The sequence below is a fragment of the Poecilia reticulata genome, linkage group LG5 (assembly GCF_000633615.1).
Source record: "Poecilia reticulata strain Guanapo linkage group LG5, Guppy_female_1.0+MT, whole genome shotgun sequence".
Lineage (NCBI taxonomy): Eukaryota > Metazoa > Chordata > Actinopteri > Cyprinodontiformes > Poeciliidae > Poecilia > Poecilia reticulata.
Window position 1 is genome coordinate 5,006,720 of NC_024335.1, and position 21,480 is coordinate 5,028,199.

At 39.7% G+C, this 21,480-nt stretch overlaps 1 protein-coding gene across 2 annotated transcripts in view; it reads left to right on the top strand.

Moving 5' to 3' along the window:
• The window catches only part of sema3fa (sema domain, immunoglobulin domain (Ig), short basic domain, secreted, (semaphorin) 3Fa), a 52,198-nt gene that overhangs the window by 12,424 nt on the left and 18,294 nt on the right, over positions 1–21,480 (top strand). For both annotated transcript variants that reach the window (XM_008408701.2, XM_008408702.2), the window contains exons 3-4: positions 18,758–18,918; positions 19,009–19,071. In XM_008408701.2, coding sequence (XP_008406923.1) covers positions 18,758–18,918; positions 19,009–19,071 — 224 coding nt within the window. The remainder of the gene's footprint in view (positions 1–18,757; positions 18,919–19,008; positions 19,072–21,480) is intronic.

Genomic DNA, 21,480 nt, shown 5'->3' on the forward strand with positions numbered 1-21,480 from the left:
TTAGCAACATTTTTATAGGAAACGTATTTCCTCAAAGTTGTGTCAGAGCTGTTTTTGGGGGCGAAAGCTTTGCAGTCTCATGAGATTTTCAGGTGTTGTAGATACAGTACAGCAAGTGTGTGTGTCTGGGAATTTGTTTTGGGTGAAGTCCAAGAAACCGCCTAGGTAAAAATGACACCTATAACTGACCCTGACCCTGAACTTGTGGGAGGCTGCAGTGGAGACTTTGGATTCAAAATGTCAAAGAATTCCTCCTTCTCTTCATGCCTCCCTCTGGAGACGCAGTTAATAATTTTTGCTACTCTTCGCTCCCTTTCCGGTTTGGTGTATGATGTTTAACTGATAAAAACTGAGCCCTTGTCAAATGCTTACCACATTACTCACATACGCCAAAGTTTGAAATTTAAATGGTTAGTAACTGAGATGAGATGCAATAATCTTTTAGCCAGAAACCACATACTTCAGAGGTCTGCGGTCCTCTAGAGTCCCTGCTGTCCTGCAACTTTTGTATGTGACTTTTCTCCTACACACTGCTCCATCAAATAAAGGATTCATAACCAGACGTTTGGGGAAAAAAAAGCATTGCTGACGTTGCCAACGAGGTGATTCATCCTTTTTTATTCAGGTGTGTTGGGATGCATCCAAAAGTATGGCAGGACAGTTTCACTTGAGAGCTAGAGTTGCTGATCTCTTGTCTAGCTCATGTTTTGATCAAAAGACACAGCTTGAAAAAGAGATGGAAATGAAATACTGCTTTCCTCTGGTTACTTTCCTGGAATGGAATTGGTCAAAATCACAAACGCAACACAAAGAAACGCACAACGCTGTATCATCCAGGAGACGCATGATCTGTGCATTTCTTGTGATAACTTGTCTCTTGAAGAATTACATTCCCCGAGTTCAGCTAACTGCCGTGGCTGGAGGTAATAAAAGCAGACTTTTAAGGTCAGAACTCAGAGTGAGACGGAGCCTTTGTAGCAGAGAACCTCCTGAACTCGTCTTGTCTTGGAAAGACAACACAGAAAAATTGAATCCGAGAGGAAGGGCAGCATGTGGTGGAAGATGTAGTTTCCAAACCTCGTTTGAGGGTTAGCACACTGAAAGATTCTTGGGACGGGACGGCCTCTCATTCCCGATCTTTGTTGCGGCTGCATTGACACTATGCCAAGATTTTCTCCATGCCTGCCCCGGTCACGCCCCTCTGCCTCAAAGCATTGTTTCACAGCTATGTTCTCAGGAACCTTCTCTAGGTGTCTCGCATGGTATGTTGGCAGTGCCGTCCGTGGTGTTTATGCCATATGTTTGTGTCGGTGTTCCTGCATTTATAAATGAGAAATGGGAGTACGGGCCTCCTATGTTGCTGTTGTTATTGTTGTTGTTGATGTCTACGCCTCACTCATCCCTGTGAATGGACTGCATGGACTCAATAGGCAAGGAGGCGTTTGTGTGAGTCGAGTCCATCATTCATTTACTTCATTCGTGTCCCCAGGGAAGCGGAGGGGGAGTGGCGTACAATTCTGGCACAGCGTTAATGCTCTGGGCACCTCTGCCTTTCCTTTTCCTCTCTCCGCTCATGCTCCATCCATCTATCCCTTATCGTTTGGGTCTCTTTCTTTTTCTTCTCTTGGCATAAATGGTAAAATAGTCAATGCTCTGGCCATGATTTCGTGCTTTCACCTTCTGTTAGACATCACTTTGGCTGAAGCGGTGCTCCTCTGGATGTTGTGCTTCGCCACACTACGTTGATGGACGACCACAGACGGCCTTTCACCGAGCAGCACTTCCTGGCACGGATACGCACAAACTTTTTTCTATTCCACGTCTGACAAATCTACTTTTAATGCTGTCGACTCAGCTGAGAGGAAATGTTGCATGCTTTCTGGCACTGAAGGATCTCCAACACATACACAGGCTTTGTTCAAATGTAATCACATTTAGAGAGAATGGGATGATTGCTATTCATGAGTCCATAGCCTGTGTCATTAACAAACAGGATCTGTGCACAGTGTGAAATTTACCTTTTCTCTGCTGTGGCTTGATTGTGCTGTTCTATGAAACCATCTGTGAAAGATTAATTAGTTACAAATCATTACAGCCATTCACACCGCAGGAAAAAAAACCCCAAGAGAACCTTCATTTATCTCAGCTCCTGCACAATTTGATTAAATGGTTTAGCTGAAGGGTTGGGTGATGTCTGGCATTATAAAAACTGTTGATCAAAGTTGTAAAAATCCATCAGCAAAAGGTGTGTGCGTGTAGTGATTTTATTAAGTTTTAATATTAGAACAAATTTGGAAAAATGATTTTACATGCTCTATCAATAGTGTTTTCAACATAAGCGTACAAAACAGAATAAACTCTGATGTCTACCTCAAGCAGTCATTTGGCAAAAGGCAGGACACGGAACAGACAACCATGCATACACACAGAGTGATGCAGGTGTTAACTATTTCATTTTTCTTGGAGTCCAACTCCAAAACAAGGGAGATGAAAAGGTGGCAATGTTTTTGACAATGCGTGGTATTTTGTCATTGTTTTTTTTTATTTTGCTAGTGAAAGTGTTAAACTCGCCGTCAGTGAGGCTGTCACTCTGGACAACCAAAGACCCCTTCAAATGATTTAAAAAGAAAACACTTTGCCAAACACTTGGTTTGGTTTTGCACAGTGTGAACCAGGCTTTTAACACTCACACTTACAGACCTGTGCTCACAACCTGCGGATAAATATTCCACCTCCTTTTTGTTTGCACCAATACTTCTCTCTTTGTGGTACAGAAATATGTCCTTAAAAGGAAAGTTTTCTTTGTGCTGGTTCTGCACGCTTTTTATAGAACACATTGCGACATCTGAAAATAGTCTAAGATGTGACTTTAGTTTTCTTTATTCTGTAGCTGCTCGTTCTTTTAGGAAGAAGTTTGGACAAAAAGTTGTGCAGCGTGTAAAGATCATCAGGCAGTGGAAGAATAAAGTAGACGTCAAGAACTTTTTATCATTGTATAAGTCTTGTTGGTCTCATGAATCATTCAATACCTGCACTTTTATATTTACGTGCATGTGTGTCTGTTACCTTTGTAACAATTATTTGCCATGCAAAACCTGAAGACACTGGAATCAGATTTTTCTTTGCACTTTTATCTCTATGTTGACAGTGCTGGAAATGACTCACACGTACGTTACATGATCATAACCAGATTGCCGGAAAAGCAACAGAAAACAAACATGGGAGACTGTGCATGAACCCAAAGAGAGAGAAAAAAGACTGCCTGCATTTCAGATGAATGAAAACAGATTAAAAAAATTAACGGGAATGTGAAAGTACTGGGTGAGAGAAAACACTCCTGGAGAAAAAGCTTCTTTCCATTTGTGGTGTGGAGCAATCTGCATTTGGGCTCCTTATCTGTGCAGGCCGGATAGCTGAGCGCTGATTTATAACGAGGTACGACAGCTGAAGATAAGAGGGCTCTTAGTCTCCGTGGATCTGTGAAATCACTGGCCTCCTTTAGCACCACATGTGAGAGCGGATGGAGGGCAACTGTCACGAATGTTGCTTCATTCAGTCTGATAAGACTCTGGCCATACTCTGACTCTTCTTATTGTTGGACCACAATCACAGTCGTCTCTTCCAGCTAATAATATTAGCGGCTATAAATATAATGTTTGCGTTCCAGATGTCGTAAGATATTACTCGTAAGCCTTTTGGAAGAATCGGTTTGAATTTTCTTCTGTGAATTCATCTTTAGATCAGCTTCAGCAGAACTTTCAACACAAACAAACCAGAGAAACTGAAGCCGCCGTTTTGTTTTCCCTTTGGATAAAGTCAGTTATCTCAACGAGGGGCGTTCCTGTGTGCACATGAAGGGCAGTAATTGCTGTGCAATAATCAACATGACGGGCTTCTGAGAGCCACAGGCCTTGATGTGGTTTGTTTTACCTGTTTGATTTTTTATTTATTTATTTTTTGTCCATTACAGTTTTGCCAAATCTCTGAAAATTCACTGTCAATGTCAGAATCACATGGGTATAAATATGATTAAAACCAAACAACTATTCACATCTTCTCCTCAATAGACGTCGTCAGCACGGTGACCTTTATGGTCCCAAGTGAAAAAGAGGCCACAGGGGTCAGAGAGTAGGACGTCCTGGCTGTCTGTCAAGCACAAAAGGCTCCAAATTAACAGGCTCTGGCGGGTTAGAAGGTGCATCAGTCAGCATGAAGTTTTTAATAAAATATTACACATGCCGACAGCTTGAGTGTGTAATATTGCGGGGTATAGGTGAGTGAGTAGGGCCCACCTTTGGCAGATAGTTCATATTATCCATTAAAAGAGTAACAGTTGCCAACAGGTTTTATCTTGACTGACTTTTTTTTTTTTCACTGCACACATTCAACTTTTAGGAATGTAAGTGGTTGTCATCAACTTGTAATTACTCTGTGTGAAACAGAGATGGGGAGTCTTTAAGTTAGACTGGAGCTGCCAAAAGAAAGACTTACTTTTACAAAGGGCATTTTCACACCTCAAAGTAATGTAGACTCAATTTTGTTCAACTGGGGACCAAAATATCAGTATTACATTTTTAGGTGGTGCAAATCCCTTTCACATTGAAACTGTGTCAAATGATCCAAACCCTTTGAAAAGAACTTGTTCCTCTCCCCTCACCTGTGGCGGCATATTAGAACAACTGTAGGAAAAAACACGATAACCTCTAAAGAAGACACGAGCGCAACTTCCTTCTTCAAAAAAATGTAAGCAAAAACGGAGTTGTGTCAGATTTTAGCATCTGTAGGATTTCTCTTTTGTCTTTGGTGCAATACTCACCCGTTTGTTTAGGGTGTATTTACCCAGAATGCCCTGTGATGTAGTATACTTCCTGCTTTTGTGGCGGTCTCTGATCTGCTTGCAGCCACATTCAAACCGGGCCAAAGTTTACTCCAGCCAAACTAAGACCTAGGATTTTAGGCAGACCAGAGTTTGCTTTTTGGTACATGTCAAAGTTTGATTACACATTCACACCTTTCCAAATGAACCAGACATTTTGGGCAAATGGACCAGGTGGTAGATGGCGATATGGAAGCTAAGCGTCAAAAGTAGATGCTAAAAGCATAAGATTAATTTAAGACTTGAAGAAAAGTTAGTTGTGAACTTCTCCGTCAAGAAAACAACTTTTTTCCCACCAATAATTTGGTCCATCCTTGCAAGTTGCTTGATTGGCCATTTTCCTCTTGTTTCATTCCTTTACACAGCTTTGTTAAAGAACACTCAAACATAAAACATTTTGTTTTGTTTTTCCCCTAAATGTATAAGAGATTAAGCTTTAACAAACAACATGCACTGTTTGATATTTGTCTTCTTTCAAGCTTCAGACTCATTATTCTGCCTGACCTCAAATGTAACTCGGTTTGACATTTTATGATCACTGAAATATGATTGTGCACGTTTACAGATGTTCCCACATCTAACTATTTCCATAACAATGTTCTCAATTGCTTTCCAAATGTCTGCATTTCATCTGCTCCTCCTGGCTCTTCTGTTTCTTCTCCTCTTACCCCAACTCCCACTTATTCCCAGTACGACCGTGTCCATCCTAAAGGCACTTGGGAAGTAATAAATGCCCTTGACTTAGGGTCATCATTCCTCATGTCCTATTTATGCTAAGCAGACAGACAGGCAGGCACAAACTCTCACTTATGCCCATTTAAGTTAGCCAAATGATTAATTTTTCCCACTTTCCTGACACATTTCCAATTGGTTTTCACAAAATATTTAAATTAAATCATCCTTTTTGTAAATGTTTGTGTGGATGTGAGGCTGAATTAAATGCCTCTTATGCTACATATTCTCCAAAAACACAAAACAAACACTGGTAGCTTAAAGTTGCAGTCGACAGATGTCACCAGCTGAATGAAGTTTGTTCCTTCGTGAGACTGCACAGATGGCCATAAAACAGATTTTTGTGATCAAATGATATCTACAGAGAAGACAGCTGGACTGAGAACAGATTGAAGGACACACCGCCTCATGTGACCCCCTTCCTGGGAAAGTTTCTGGTGATACAGGATAGGCTGAACACGAAACTCTAGAAAGCACCATCACGCATTTGCAAAGCGAGCCTTTTATCCAGGTCTTCACAAAAAGAAACATTTTTCCTGGAATACTTCCAGTAAGGCATGGGTCGTTAAAACATTCTCACAGTACGATAACTTTGAGTCAAACAGCCCAACTTTATGGTGTCAATAAAATATATGTATTTTGTTTTAACTAAAACTGAAAAATTCATTATTCCTACTTCTGCTAAATTAATGTAACGTGTTTATTATTATGGTCATAGTTTTGTCTATAGAATATTTTTGTTTATTTTACATGAACTTCGTTTAACGCTATTTTAAAATAAACTCCTGCAATATTTAGTCGTTGCTCAGATTTGCCATTCTGCTTTGTAATAGCAATGAGAGTCTAACAAGCTACTTACTACTAATGGGTAAATCAGTCATTTTGTCGTCCTGACTTTGACTGCTTAACAGAGATTTAACTTGCAGCTTACCAATTCTAGTTCTTGGCACAGAATTACATTAATTAGAGTAATCATCTGTCCTCTTCTAGGTCGCAATTACTGCCAGTGTTTCCCATGATCAGAGACATTTTAAACTGACACGTTTTCTTTTTTTGTCAGTGAGGTAAAATTGAAAGAATCTTCATTCAATCAGCAGATCAGGGGGTTATAGATTTCCTAAACTTTTATATCTCGATGCACCGACATTTTAATACAAATGTCTTTAAACACAAACTCTTTACACTGTTTGACCAACTTAGAGGTTTAGTCTAATGACACAGTTGTTAACTCTGGTGTCATCGTTAACAACTGACATTTATTTATTTATATGAAATGTTGCATTTTTTCAGCTATTTAATATTACACGAGGCTCTAAAAAGTACATTTGAAATATATATATATTTAAATATATAACATCGCAACAACCGTTATTTACCATTTGAGTAGATTCCCAGCGGAAGCTCTGATGTTGTGGTGGAAATTTGGTTTTGACTCCTGAAGCACAGAAAACCACCTGAAATAACTTGTCAAAAACTGTGTTAGATTTTGTTTGAGAAACTTAAAAAAGTTCCGCAGTTATTTCTTTGCCGAGTTTGTTGCTGCAAAACAAAACAAAAGTTGAAGCATTTTTCTTTTCTTTGTGCAATTACGTACCCGAGTCTCCTGGGATGTCAGAGCCGTATTGATTTGTTAGTTGTCCATTACACAGTTGGGTCACTGATGAAATGGATTCCTGGAGAAATGCTATGATTGATTTCTTTTTCAGACAAGGAATGTCTCAAGAGACAAATCTTGACCTTCTGGTAAGTGTCAATTAGCAATGTCCACTGAAGCAAACCTTGATATTTTATTGGATATCTGTAATATTGGTCAGCAGAAGGCAACATCTGAGCAGAGGTGTGCTAGAGGTGTCGACATAAAACATGATGACCATCTTGGTTTCACATGTTTTCTTGATAAAACTGGCCCTCTGGCTTTAACTTGTTTTCAGGTCATATCAGATTGATTTACAAGTCATGAGAGATGAATTAAATTAACTCTGAATGTCTCATGGGATCTTGATAACGAACCGTTTTAAAACAGAAAAAAATGCATAATTCTGCTCATGCAGGAGAGCAAAATTCATGTCACAAGATCCTGTTATTTGGGAGCTGGTAGCAAGCGATCAGCTTTAAAGGTCAAAACAGTCATTTCTAAAGAGGCATTTCAAGCTGATTGACACCAGAACACGAGCTGCCAAGTATGAGATTATAATATTTATGAGCATATATTATATTAAACATAAAAGATTGTATAACTGTGAATTAAGAATTCAATGCCTGAATAGACATTGAAGTCGTCCTTTCAGCAAGTTTTCACATTAGGTCTCGACACAAATGCCTCGGCCATGGATCTCACCACACTGTGCAACAACTAGGCTCACCATTGTGCAGTATTATCCGCCTGTCCCCTGCCTGTCATACGGTATTAGTGCGCAAGGTTTGGCTGGGCGTTCGTGCTGACATGTACCTGGTTGGGGGGGCGACCCTACCATTGTGTGGCACTGACATGAGGTCAAGTGGGTGCATGCATCAGCGGGGCATGCAGTATTATGTCCGCCGAAGAGAGGCAGATGGGCTTCTGACACACATTCATTTGGGTTTTGCAGACGATAAACTCACAAATGCTGATGACTCTGGAGCTTAACTAGTTGCTCTGTATTCCTGCTGAGAGTCAGAGTGAAAACTGATGCCTGACGATGCAGTGCAATGGCTACCAGAGTTCACCCAATGCTAAAATGACCTTTATGCATTTAAATCAACTCCTGTATATAATGAAACTTTACATGTTTTCTTTAAGGAAAGTCATGACAATTTCTCTCTGCCTTGCAACTCTTTGAGGTATTAAGTTGTATAGGTTTAGGTTGGGTTGTGCAGTTTATCAACTTTGTATTGCGACTTTCATTTCTACTCCAATCACAAAAGCAGCATCATCGACAAAAACAAAATGTGTCATTGCATTCATTTTGACAACATTCTGCATTGTCAGTATTCTTTCATTTTAAGTGAATTATATGTAACTTGTGTTCCTTACTTGACCCTATGGTTCTGTCATCAAGTAATGCAAACAATACATTTAAAAAAGGAAATATTCATGGATCAGGACATTCTGAGTTTTGGCATTCATTTTTTTATATAACTCTGTGGGACAACAGCGTTAAACAATGGCTGCAGATGGAAAGCCTCTTAACTTGTCCAAAAAACTAGTTGTTGCTTTTCTTGAATATATTTTTTAAATGTCTCCCAGACGTCAGAATATTTGCATAAACCATGTCCTGTTTAGAAGTGACGCTTGTCAAACTTACTCTATTCAAGCAAGAGTTAAATGCTCTCTGCGAGTGAAGTATTAATCTGTTAGCCGGAGCAAAACTGGTGCAGTGAATTCTCCCCATCTCCCCTACTTCCACTTGTAACATGCATGGTGCCAAAGAAAAGAGGGAAGAATCAAACGAAAAATGGGGCGTCTGTTATCTCCATGAACTGGTATGCAGACAGTGGCTGGTGGATGCTGGCAGGACCAGACAAGCCAAAGCAAAGTAAAGGTGTCAAAGGAAGGCTGTAGATAAGCAGAAATAGAATTAGAAAAGTTTGATATAAGATAGCTGTAGATTCTGTAAATTTAGGTAGACGTGCATGCATGACAACATCTTTGAGGAATTCCCACTTGATGTTGATTTCTGCTGGAAATTCTCAAACTGCAAGACAGAGTGATCACAACTGAGATTTGTTTCCTCATCACTCCTCACTGGGAGATAATCCAGTTTTATACTGATAAGAACAGGAACTATTATATATATATTTATATATCCAAAGCTTATCTGAGTGAATGTCTTATTGAAATGATTTAATGGAATAAAATGTTCTGACTTTAGGTTAATATAACATGAGTTACTTTTTCAAAATGTATCTAAATCTGTCATGCTTTGAGGTTCTTGTTTGTCTGGAAGCAGCTGATTTTTCTTAATCTGATTAACCCCAAGGCTCACTACATTTATCATCCCTATAAAAGATAACAACATAGTCTACAACCTGATCCAGGAATAAAAATCTCAAAACTGTACAATTTGAAAATATTGCTATATTGGATGGGAAAACATTAAATTCATCCACCAAATTTCAGAGCTCAGAAAAAGGTATAACTTCAGGTTAACAATAACTCCTCTTTTACTGAGTCTTTATCTAAACTTAATTCATTGGGTAGACACTGAAACTAGCTAACAGCTGACTGCTAACAACTTTGCCTTACAGTCTCTGGTAAATTAAAGTCCAGTGCTTTGAGTTTTCCCTAATTTGTCAGATAGTTATTAGCAAAAATAATCAGAATGCAATACAAGCAATTGGTTTCAGTTTGTTTGGAGCATCCTGAGGTGAGTGAATCTTGTATTCACACATACAGAACTTTGACATGAAACTAAAAAAGTTATTGAATAACTGGATAATCGATATTGGGTAGTCATTATTTGAGTACCCTGAATTCTGTAGCAGTGGCTCAATGTATAGTTTCAAACCTACTTTCAGCAGTTCTTGCCTCCTTTATCATTCTTTCTTTGCTTAGTCTTTTATACAAAGGCCAGGAGTAATGAGAAGCACAAAGGTTATCTCGTGTGTATCTGAGAAAACCTTTAAAAGTTACGATTTTTTAACTCCCAACTTCCATAAAAACATTTTGGTGGTAAGAAACAGCGGTAGGAATGAACATCGGCCTCTCCTGACCTCCCGACCACCCTGACCTCTTTCCTCTGCGTGACATTTGAACAATGTCACACCAGCTTTTTTGTTACTCCTAAGGGACGCGAGTCTGCAAGCTGCTCGACGTTTATGGCACTGAGACGTGAAACGTTTGAGGGAATTAGCAGAAACAACTGCTGCTGTTGTTTTCCTTCGGAGGACAGTCCGCCCTCCCACCAAGCCAGAGCTGTGTGCCTTCTCCCCATCTGGGAAAATATTTCCCAGAGAATCCAAACTCATGTTCACAGGTTTCAGTTTCATCTTTTTTTTCTTTTTTCAAACCCCTCTTCCAAAACTTAATAAAGCGTCTTACAAATGCCTGCAATATTCATCTGTTCTACGAACTATTTGGCAATGCGTTTGCTTGACAATTACTTTGTTTCCCTTAATTTTTAGGGTTAACCTCAACTCTTTGCAACAATTTCTCATTTTGTTACCTAAGCTGGCAGCTGAGATCCTAATCAGGGTTTATGCGTATTTGGGCAGACAATCAGGGTTTCTTTGTGTCCTCATTCTGAGTCATGATTAGTACTTAGTAGTCTCTGTGTGCCTTTGTGAGCTTTGTTGCTCTCAGCAGCAGCAAAGGGGGATTTCAGTCTTCTCTCTCTGCATCTTGGCTGTACATTGGTGCTTTCTTCGAGTTTGACTCAGAGTTTCCATGGCTCTCTCTGCTGCCTGATTTGATAAATGAAAGTTCTTAGGTTTGCTGTCAGGCTCCTCTACCCTCGGGACTCCTTCCTCCATTCTCACTTCTCTACGACAACATTTGCTGTTGCGGGTGAAAAATGACCGCAGGGAATAGAGTAGATTGTCAAAGTCGGTCTGCAGAGTGGAACACCCAGAGAGGGCGGAGGTGCCCGCTGTCCCCAGCAGACTCCGAATCAACACTTGCTGCTAATGGTCTCTCTAAATTTACCTACTAATTACCCCGGTTTATTGCCCCCAGCAAGCAGCACTCTGGCTATGACCTTGAGTCAAGGGGAGGCAAAAATGTTTTTGAAAAATGGGCTTTTGTTCGATCAGATTCGCCTCAAATCAAAAGGAAGGGAACAGGTTAAATCAACGATTTCACCGTTTCTGATCAAATCAGGAGTCTGCAGAGATCTATAAATAGGAATGAGGAGATTCTTTTGAGAAAACAGTCTACATCTGGCTCTGTGTTGGTGACACAGAGAGAGTATTTGCTCTAAGTGCCAGGTCAGAGGTCAGCCGGGGAGAGGAGGATTTTTCACTCATTCATGCCACGTCGTCTCATTATTCAGCCCTTTCCATAATCCCTCTAACCTGTGTTGTCACCACTGACCGCTGCCGCTGCCCCGAGTGACCCACTGCAAGCGATGGCTCAGCTACACAAACAAACAGGGCTTCATCATCATCATTACAGCTCAACTTGCAGTATCGGCACAACTGACGGCCCACCTTTACTCGCACGTGTAAACATTTGTGCACGCAACAGCCAGCCGCAGACCGGGAGAGCTGCTGGGAAAATTGCTGTAACCAAAACATGGAAACAAACAATCCCAAATTTCATGTTCTTTTTTAAAAAAATTGCTTGGCGGGCGAAAAGAAAATCTGGAAAATTCAATGATAAAGAAATTCAGATGTTTGTTTTTTTTATTTTTTGACAGAGGAATTAGATTTGTCCTGGAAGATCTCATTTCACAGTTCTGTATGTAAATGAGACATTAAACTTTGTTTTCGGTGTGTACTACGATGAGACCAAACTGAGGTCTGGACTTGGAGATGAATCCAATGGATTTTGTGGATGAATGACCAATTTCCAATTTTCTCTTTAGGAACTATAATTATGTTTGTCCTTTCATGAGAAACTAATAACTTGTATTAAGAGCAGAGGTAGTCACTTTGTGACCTAGTTTTACTAATATTTTAAAGGGGACACAGAACATTATTATTTTTAAATCTCACTGATGCAAAAAGTGGCTGACTTTGAATACCATACTGTCCTTAAGTAATCCAGTCTGATGATGTCCACCCAGGTCACTTAAGAGTAGAGAAGCCATGATGAGTTTTCACTTCAGACCCTTCTTGTCCTTTAACCTTTCACCTGCAGCCACCAAAAGCTGTTAAAGACAGCTGTTCATAGAGAAAAATCAGTCTCATCCACACCGATTTCTGTTTACATGTTAGTCTACATCCATCCAAGTGAGTAGATAAAGGTGAAAAGTAGAAATGCATAGTGCTTCTCCTTTTAATAACTTTAGTTTACAGAGATGTATTAAAACATGAAGTTATTGGCGGTTCAGAGGCAGAGTAGAGAAACTGTATGACCTTTGCTGTCAGCTTTGAACCAGAGATCTTCCCCCTTGTGCTTTAATTAACCTCCTCCGTCATGTGAGACAGCAGAAATAGATTTGTTGTAATCTCTCATTTCCACTCAGGATGACAAGGCGCTACTTAAATCAGCCTCTCTATGCTTTTGATTCATGCAAAGCGAGGACCTGTGTCTTCTGATTTGATATGAGGATCGGGAAGCTTTTGGTTTAATTCCACCGAGCGCACGCAGACACATATAAACACACAGTATCAGTGGCAGACGAGTGTGAAGAGCTTCTGAGTGACAGCCCCCAGAAGCTTGGAGATAAGACGTTATCCGGTGCCAATTATTTCTCCTTGACAGGCGCAGGTAAGCAGTAATCAGCTCCAGCGACATGTGTTCTGAGTCAATAGTCCTGACTCTGTTTGGTGCAGGGAGGCTGATTATTAGGTGCTGAACTGAGGCAAATACAAAAGACAAACACCGTGACAGGCTGAGGCCGATAAGGCTTCCTACTGCTGTTCAGCCTCTGATATCTGCAGTGACCTCTACTTCCTGTGTTCAAACAAAGATACGCTGGTCTTACGGGATTAATTCACCATTCTGTTTATCACTAATAACAGAGAAGCTTCAAATCCACAGCACGCTGCACTTACCCATCAAAAAAAGTTTCACTTATCTCTCCAAACTGCTTTTTTCAGAGTCAAATTAGCAGGACTGTGGAGAATTTGACTGCTTATTGAGGAGGTGATTCAGTCATTTGGTTCAGGTCTGTTGGACGTCTAAAAGTTGTAGGATTCTTGAGGACTGGAGTTGCAGACCGCTGCTGGGAGGTCATTCCTCCTACATTTTCGGATCATATTAAAAGTCGTGGTCTCTAACAAAGTCGTAAACTCTCAACGTAAAACTTGTTGAAACGTTTTGATCCTTGCTGTGAATGCAAATGTTAAAATGATTGCCGATTTTTTATTTATTTATTTTTTTGATTGCAGCCACAAATACCCTGAGTATTCATCAACTCCAAAAGCTCATTTTGGCATTTCTAACCATCTCTGTGAGCTTTGCAAGACATGGATTACGTGATCAAAGGAGCTCAAGTTTGACTCTTTCAGTTTAAATGGTATTCTACCATTACAACATCACAAAGGTTTTCCAGACTGTCTCAATGAATTTAATTACTTATAGTGACACATCCTTGCACGCTTGGCTGCAGACAGGCTTCAGCAAGGTGGGGCCACACCTCTATTTTAAGCAAAAGTGAACGTGAGCAGGCTTAGGGAATTCAGACAACAGTCCATGGGTGCCTGGGCAGGTATGTGGGATTTTCTGCTCTGTGCACCCTAAAACCTCCTTCTTTTTCTTTTACTCCACGGACAAACTGCTGCTAAGAAAGGGACTTGGATTACAGAGGCATAAAAAGGGGGGTGGTGGAGGTTTCTGGGTGGTGCATCCTCCTTGATCTTGCAGATGCAAAGAAAGGGTCACTTTCTAGGGTTACCAAGAAAGCTTCTATTATTTTACACAAAGTTTGACACAAGTAGTCAATCATTTGGATTCATTAGCTCCAAAACAGAGGAAAAATGTGACAATACTGCAGATGGATGTTCAGTTTGTTAGCAGGCGTTTTTAACAACAAAAATCTAAGGACATTTTAAAACATGAAGAACAATTTTCCATGTCTCCCTCTGTGTCTGGTAGTCATTACTAAGGCCTTGTGAGAAAGCGGGATGATAAACACCAGATCCTGACATTTGTCCCCCATCAATCGCCGAACCTACCAGCTGGTTGTAAATTCAGCCGCTTAGCGTCATGTCAAGGCTTTGGTTTGTTTCACAGCATTTCTCTTGTCCTGATAGGGCTTGTTTTGCTGACATGCAGGAATGCTTTTTTTAGCGATTGGGTTTCTGTTGACGGTAAAGTGTGTGCACACTTCGAGGCGGATCGCTATCATACTGTACTTTTTATGTAGCCGAGCTGTTAGAGTTCAAAGGAAATGTGTTTTAGTATGTTTGTGTAAAATGTCTTCATCCAGGGTAAATGGTTGTCATTTTAACAAAACCAATTAAAATGTCGGAGTGAAAGGAGTGGCTAGTATTAAAAAATAATTTTACTAAATCTCCTAATTAATACTTGAATTATTTAAGTTGAACAAAATGTCAAGGAACTTTTAATTGTCTGGATGCAGCGCTGTAGGTTGACAGGCAGCTGAGTGAGGAAGATGCTAAGGAAGGTAAAAAAAACCAAATTGCTTAGGCTCAATGTTGGGGAACTACTGCAAATAGTGTAATTACAAACCATTGGATGTGAAACTCTTAGCACACCAAGTTGTTGTTAGGGAGACAAACCAACTAAAAGCCTGTTTCATACCAGCTGAATATATGTAGAGTTGCTATTGAAACTTTGTCACAGTTTACTTTGGTGAGTAGAGACTAAGATTGAAATTTTCTGATACAAACTGTCCAGGAAAGGCTAGAAAAAAATCAAAATGTGTGCAAAATCACTTTATGCATATTTTTATTTATGGTGGAGCATCCATAGCACTATGGATCAATTTTAGTCTGTTTTTTGTTTGTTTACCTCTACTGAACAAACGTACCCAAATTAATGGCTAATGTTGTCTAAGGTTTTACTGTTTGAAAATGTATTACAGCATTAAAATATACATTTATTTCAAGGATTTTTTTTGTTTGTTTCTATAAATGTGAAATGAGCTCCATGTATACATTTATATGACGCTACCACTAATTGATGTGTGTTGTTTTCAGGGATCATACTGCAGCTTGGACTCTGTTTCACTCGTTGCAAACCACAACATCGCAATTAGTTAAGTTTTTAATAAAGTTGAAGAATAGGACTGCATGATAAAAACATGCACGGAGATGCGTTAACTATTCATTTCATATGCTAGCCTGCATTTGCCTTTAATTTTGTTAGTAGAAATGTCCCAGACTTCCATGGAAAGATGCTGTTTTCTTTTGCTTTTAGAGAAAACATTTGCTATTTCATCTTTATCAGCTGTATGATTAGAAAAATAAACTGAGTACTGTCAGGAGGGTGACTGTTGAATAAAGAAAAAACTGTTTCACAGTTAGTTATGCTTTGATAATTATTTTGAAAGCTTAAATTTGTTTGTCAGGACGAAACTTAATTTACCAGATGGAAAACTGACTTCAATTCTGTCTGACAGGAGGCCTTAAAGTTGGTTCCCCTTAATGGCTAATAAGTTGTGATGACTGTTTACTTGTAACTCAGGGAGTTATCCGTCAGTCTGCTTGTCAGGTTTTGTTTGCAGTGGCCCGAGTGTCCTTCCGACTTGCAGCAGCCAATACTGCTGATTTTTGTCCTCTTACTCTTGAGTGGGAATTAAAGGTCATAAATATGAAATATCATTTGATGACATCTGCAGTCCTTAAAGCCCAAGTACAATTCAGGAAAAGTGTGGTTCCTTAGAATATGACAAAAGGTTTCTGGAAAAATAACGTCTCCTTATCCTTTAGGAATATTTCTTTTTTTTTTTTTTTTTTTTTCATCAGATTCAGATAAGTATAAATTTCACAAGATCCATGTAGGATATAATTAGATTGCTTGAAATATAGTCTGGAGATTAGGGACGTAATCCATGTCAATTAAAGGTGGAGTTTCCTATGGCCTTGGTGGATTTTAATAATAGCAGTGTTGTAACCAAGTTGTTAAATTTAATCAGATAAAATCAGAGACATGAGTACAAACAGTTCTGAAGAAAATAAAGGGTTGGAAAAATAAACGCACAGACCTTCGAGTTCTGTTAAATACTTGACATAATGCTAAAACTACATGTGAATACTTTTCTTGATGATAGGATTGATTTTAAAATGACCTCCAGCAGAAAGAACACCAAAAAAAGTGTTTCAACCCTAAACATTTCTTCTCTTCTTTGGTTTATCATCTATAAATGGTTAGATCATCTCAAAAGTTTTATATCAGAAAAAGATATCCTAGGTAAATTCATGTTGCCATCTTCTAAAAGCCAGAAACATAATCTACAAATGAACAAAACATGGAACAGTTGGCAACTCTACCAACATTTCTCTCCAACAGTGCATTATGTACCCAAAACATTTAAAGTACAGCAGGACTCGCTTGCCTCAAATGCTGATGGTTCAACAACAAGAAAGACAAGAGGAAAAGGCGGCATTTATGGGATCGCGTCAAGGTGAAAACCACTGCTGACTAAGAAGAATACGAGACTTGTTTACTCAAAAAATAAAGTGTCCTGTCTTTGAGTTGTCAAACTGAGGAATCCTCCAATACAGATTGATCATATTAACTCACCAAATGGAAATAAGCCACATGTCCTCCTCAGTAAAAAAACTCTGGGTGGTAAAAGCAGTTCAAGACTCAAGTAATTTTTCATATTTTTTATCTTGGTTATTACAAAAGTGCCTTTTGTGTTTACTCGGATTACATTTGTCTACTAAAATTTGCATGCTGTCGTGAAACAAGACTAGTTCTGTAAATCTGCAATCCACCATTTGACATACCCCGTATTTTTTAACATGGAGGGTTGTGAATTTGTGCAGCTATATATTTAAACACCATGGTAAAGTCTGTTCACACTGCTGGTTCTTTAGTACTTTGCAGGGAACCTGGGAGCTCAAATATATAAACCTGAGACGCTACTAAATAAATCCTGGAAGCTCTTGCTTTACTACCCCCATATACTGTTGCTTAACAGATACATTCAGAGTTAATTGTGGCACATTATTGTTTTATTTAGAATGTAAAGCAATAGGAACAGGAAAACAAACAGCTGCAGCACAGCCAGATGAGAGATGAATCTATAAACAGCCATTCTGGATTACTTCAGGCAACATTTCCTGGAATCCCTCGTGCAAACACTCTCAAAATCCCAACTTCAGCAAGTAATCTTCTTATTCTTGCAGCCGAATTTTTAAATCCTGATGTCACCACATCCCCGCAGTGTGCTGCTGCACTGAAAGTTTACAAGTGTGCATTTGTGGGAGTGGAGACCAATATATTAGCATGTTTTTAGAAGCAGCTTGTGAAAACTCCCAAGGGTGACAGCCATATCCGTTGCCTTTTTTTTTTCCTTTTTTTTTAACTACCTGCATGTCGGAAAGCTGCACTGTGACGACAGCCTGTTGGTGTCTGATGAGGCTCAAAACATCAGCAGCTGGGAGTGTTTTTTTTTTATTATTATTATTTTATTTCCTGGGAGGATTCGTGTGGCTCTATTTCATTATTTCACTTGCTGGTGGAGAACTTGAGGTGTTCCTTCTGCTCAGTGTGTGACCTTCCCTCCCTCTGGTCAGGGAGGGTTTCTTCTAGCTGTTCTTGTGAACCTTTTTTTATCAGTGACTGTCAGACCTTGATTCACAGAGGCATGTGTCTGCACCTAATCAAGCAGAACTGAATGTACTCTAAGTTTTCTTCCTTCTCGTTCAGCTTATTTTTCATTTAAAAAGTAGGTAGAAAAGACACACTTAGTTTTGTTTGCACTTTTCTAAGGACGAAATTAGACGCCAACAAATTTCCGTAGAAAATACAGCTGCTTATTAAAATGCTTCTTACAGCTTTTTTGTTTTCACTGACTTTATTTTGTTTTTTAATTTACCTGTTTCTTTTTTATGTCTTCTAACACTAATTATTTTCATGATTGAGTGACGTTCTCAGAGGAACCAGCTGTGATAATGTAATAACCACAATAACTCAAGATTCAGAACAAGCAATTAAAAATCAAAGCTCCAAAGCTCTAAATAAAAGGTCAAAGCTCAGATGTCCAGACCTTGAACTTTATTAAATATCTGACCTTTAATAATTTAAGATGTGACTTCTTGCAGTTGTCGTAGCTCATTGACTGCTCCAACTCTTTCAGACTCTGCAGAGTCAATTACTAGTCTTCTTTTCTTTGTCAAGCCTGTCAATGACTAGATTTATTCCATCCATAACCGCATTAAAGCAGGATGTGATTGGGGGAGGGGAAGACCAAACAGATCCTGTAAATTCATTTACGAGTGTCTGATGGTAGCATCTGAATCATTAGCATACTTAAATCCCATTAACTTTCCCTCACCCAGGACTCCGTCTGTGGTTTGTACATTCTTAGCGTATTGTTGTTATTTTAATCACAGGCACAGCTTATACAGAATCCTCTGCTATTTTTACAGAGCTGAAGTCCACTGGTACTGCTCATCACTTCTCCTTCCTGCTCAACTCAACCGACTATCGGATACTGCGCATGGACGAGGACCACGATCGCATGTATGTGGGAAGCAAAGATTACATTCTTTCTCTGGATCTGCACGACATCAACAAGGAGCCACTCATTGTAAGAAATGTTCCTGAGACACAGATAAAGTGGGAGGGAGCAGCATGTGTCTGCAGCTTAACTACTCTTGGATTTTTCTGTCCCTGTCAGATCCACTGGCCCGTTGCGTCCCAGAGGAAGACTGAGTGCATCTTGTCGGGGAAAGACACAAATGTGAGTAACTTAATTGAGTTGGAGCTCACTAAACTCTAAAATTATATTTCAACTTGGGACAGGAATGCATTTCTTTTAGTTTTATTCATTTAAGAACTGAACAAAAGAGGTTAATTTGCTCTTTTTTGAAGACAAGAACACAGCAGAAAAGTCGGGGATAACTTCATAGAGAAGTTTAGAACAGCGTTGGGATATAAAACAACTTTCTAAAACTTGAAGCATCTTATGAAGCTCAATCCATCCTCTGGTATGGCACAACTGCAGACCTGGTTGAAGCAACCAGGTCTGATTAGTCCTATTTGTCAATAGGACAAACCTGGCAAACTATTGTTTAAGAATCACATGAAATGCTACTTTTTAGCCTACATGCAAAGCCGTAGTGTAAAACTACCAAAATACATCATCCCAAACAACCTGTCGCCAAGCTATGGTGATGGCAGTATCATGCTGTGGGAATGTTTTTCTTCCACACAGAGTTAGAGGTGATGGTAAGTTGAATACAGGGCAACCCTGTAAGAAAACTCAATCTGCAAAATACTTGAAACTGGGATTGAGGTTCACCTTTCAACCAGGTCGAACGCTTACTTTACTTTTTTAGAATGCCCCAGTCAAAGTAATACCAGCATTCAGCTGATCACAATAGTTGAAAATAGATGTTCACATATATTCTCCATGTGGCTAAGTTTGAGCTTTTTAGCAAAGTAAAATGGATAAAAATGTATCTACATGAGCAACGCTGGTGAAGTTCAATAGACTCTCACCTGTAAATGAAGTCAAAGCTCCTCAAACAAATAATTGACTTTGAGGAACCTGAATATGAATCCATGTTTCAGTCTGTTCAGGTTTTATTGTACAAATTCTGATAACCATTTATAATTTGTAACATAAAGTGTGTAAAAAAATTAAATTAACATGAAGGCTTTTACAAGGCTCTTACTCTGTGTATTATTTTTCTTTCTTTTAAATAATCCTCTCTGTAGCAGCTGATAAAATTTAAAAGGTTTTTAGTTCATTTTTTTTTTTTTTTCTTGATTCTCATCTGCCATTTTAAAAGCACCACTCAGGTCATGAGGGGACATTTTTAAGCCCTTCCCAGCGTGCTCCTCACTATGCCGCTCTTATTTACCGTCTTTGCATCCCTGATTGCTGATTGCGTACAGCTGCCACCAATTAAGCTCTTCCAGAGACTCCAAACCTGCAACATTTTGCCTTCTTCATTCCGACCTGAAATCATTTCTGCATGTTTTCTCCTACATCTCTCATTTGACGTCTTAATGTCATCTGTTTCTCCATTTTCTCGCTGCGCAGTAATTATTTTATCCTTTGTTGTCCAGACGAGCAGACAAAATGAACCGGCCAACGGAGGCGACAGTCCCGTCTGAAGTGTTAATAAGACTCAGACATTCAGACGCACCCGCCGCCTGCGCAGCCCCCACAAGAGACGGAGGAAATCCGTACAAAGAAATCCCAGATCCATCTCTTTTGATTTGGTTCACACATTGCGCCACCCCACATCCTGAAGCACACACATTCATGTTTTATCAGCAGTTGGTGTAAGGGTTTTGCACAAGCACAGAGCGACTTACAACGAGGTTTGTACTAAGCTGCTTTTCACCCAACTGCTGTGTGCGCTTGTCGTTTGCTGATTCTTGTCGCTAACCTGCATATCTGTGCACAAAAGCAGATCTTTGTTTATGGCTGGCCCTTAGCAGATGACGGATGACAATTCAAGAACAATTCAGGGCAGGACATGGCGAGGTCAAAGGCAATAAGTCCCGCTGCGCTCGCTGTGGGGAGAGCACAACCGAGCAGGGAATATTGTTGCACGCAGGCCAACATGTGGAAACACACAGAAGCCCAGCCTTTGAAACGTCTGACTCGTGCATCTGTCATTTGGAGACTATCTGCCAAAATAGCTCATCCCGCTCAGCGATTCTGCAATTTTTTTTTGGTTTACTTTGCGCATCCTTTTTATTCCATCACCAGCTGTCGCCACTGGAAAACATGATGGACAAATCTGAACATATCTCTTCATTTCAGTGACTGGAGCTGCGAGTCGTTGGCTGAAGCCAGGGAGGTAGACAGCTGGTCAGCCTAGAAGAATAGAGCTGCGCTCATCAGTAGCAGCAGCAGCAGCTCTTTGTCTTCACTACTGATATTTAAAAGAAAAACATACAAATATCTCAGAAAAATACAACATAGACATTTTATATGTAAGCCCACTATTTTTCTCTATGTGGTCGAAGCATAATGTTTTTCATTTGTCAAGTTTGAATTGTGCTTAACCTCAGTAATTTCAGGAAAATGCTCTTGACATCCCACAGGCACTGATTTTCCATGGTCTGCATGCTTATACAATGTTTGGAAACATTTTCGCTCTTGCATTGTGGTCTGATATGAAGGAGCCAG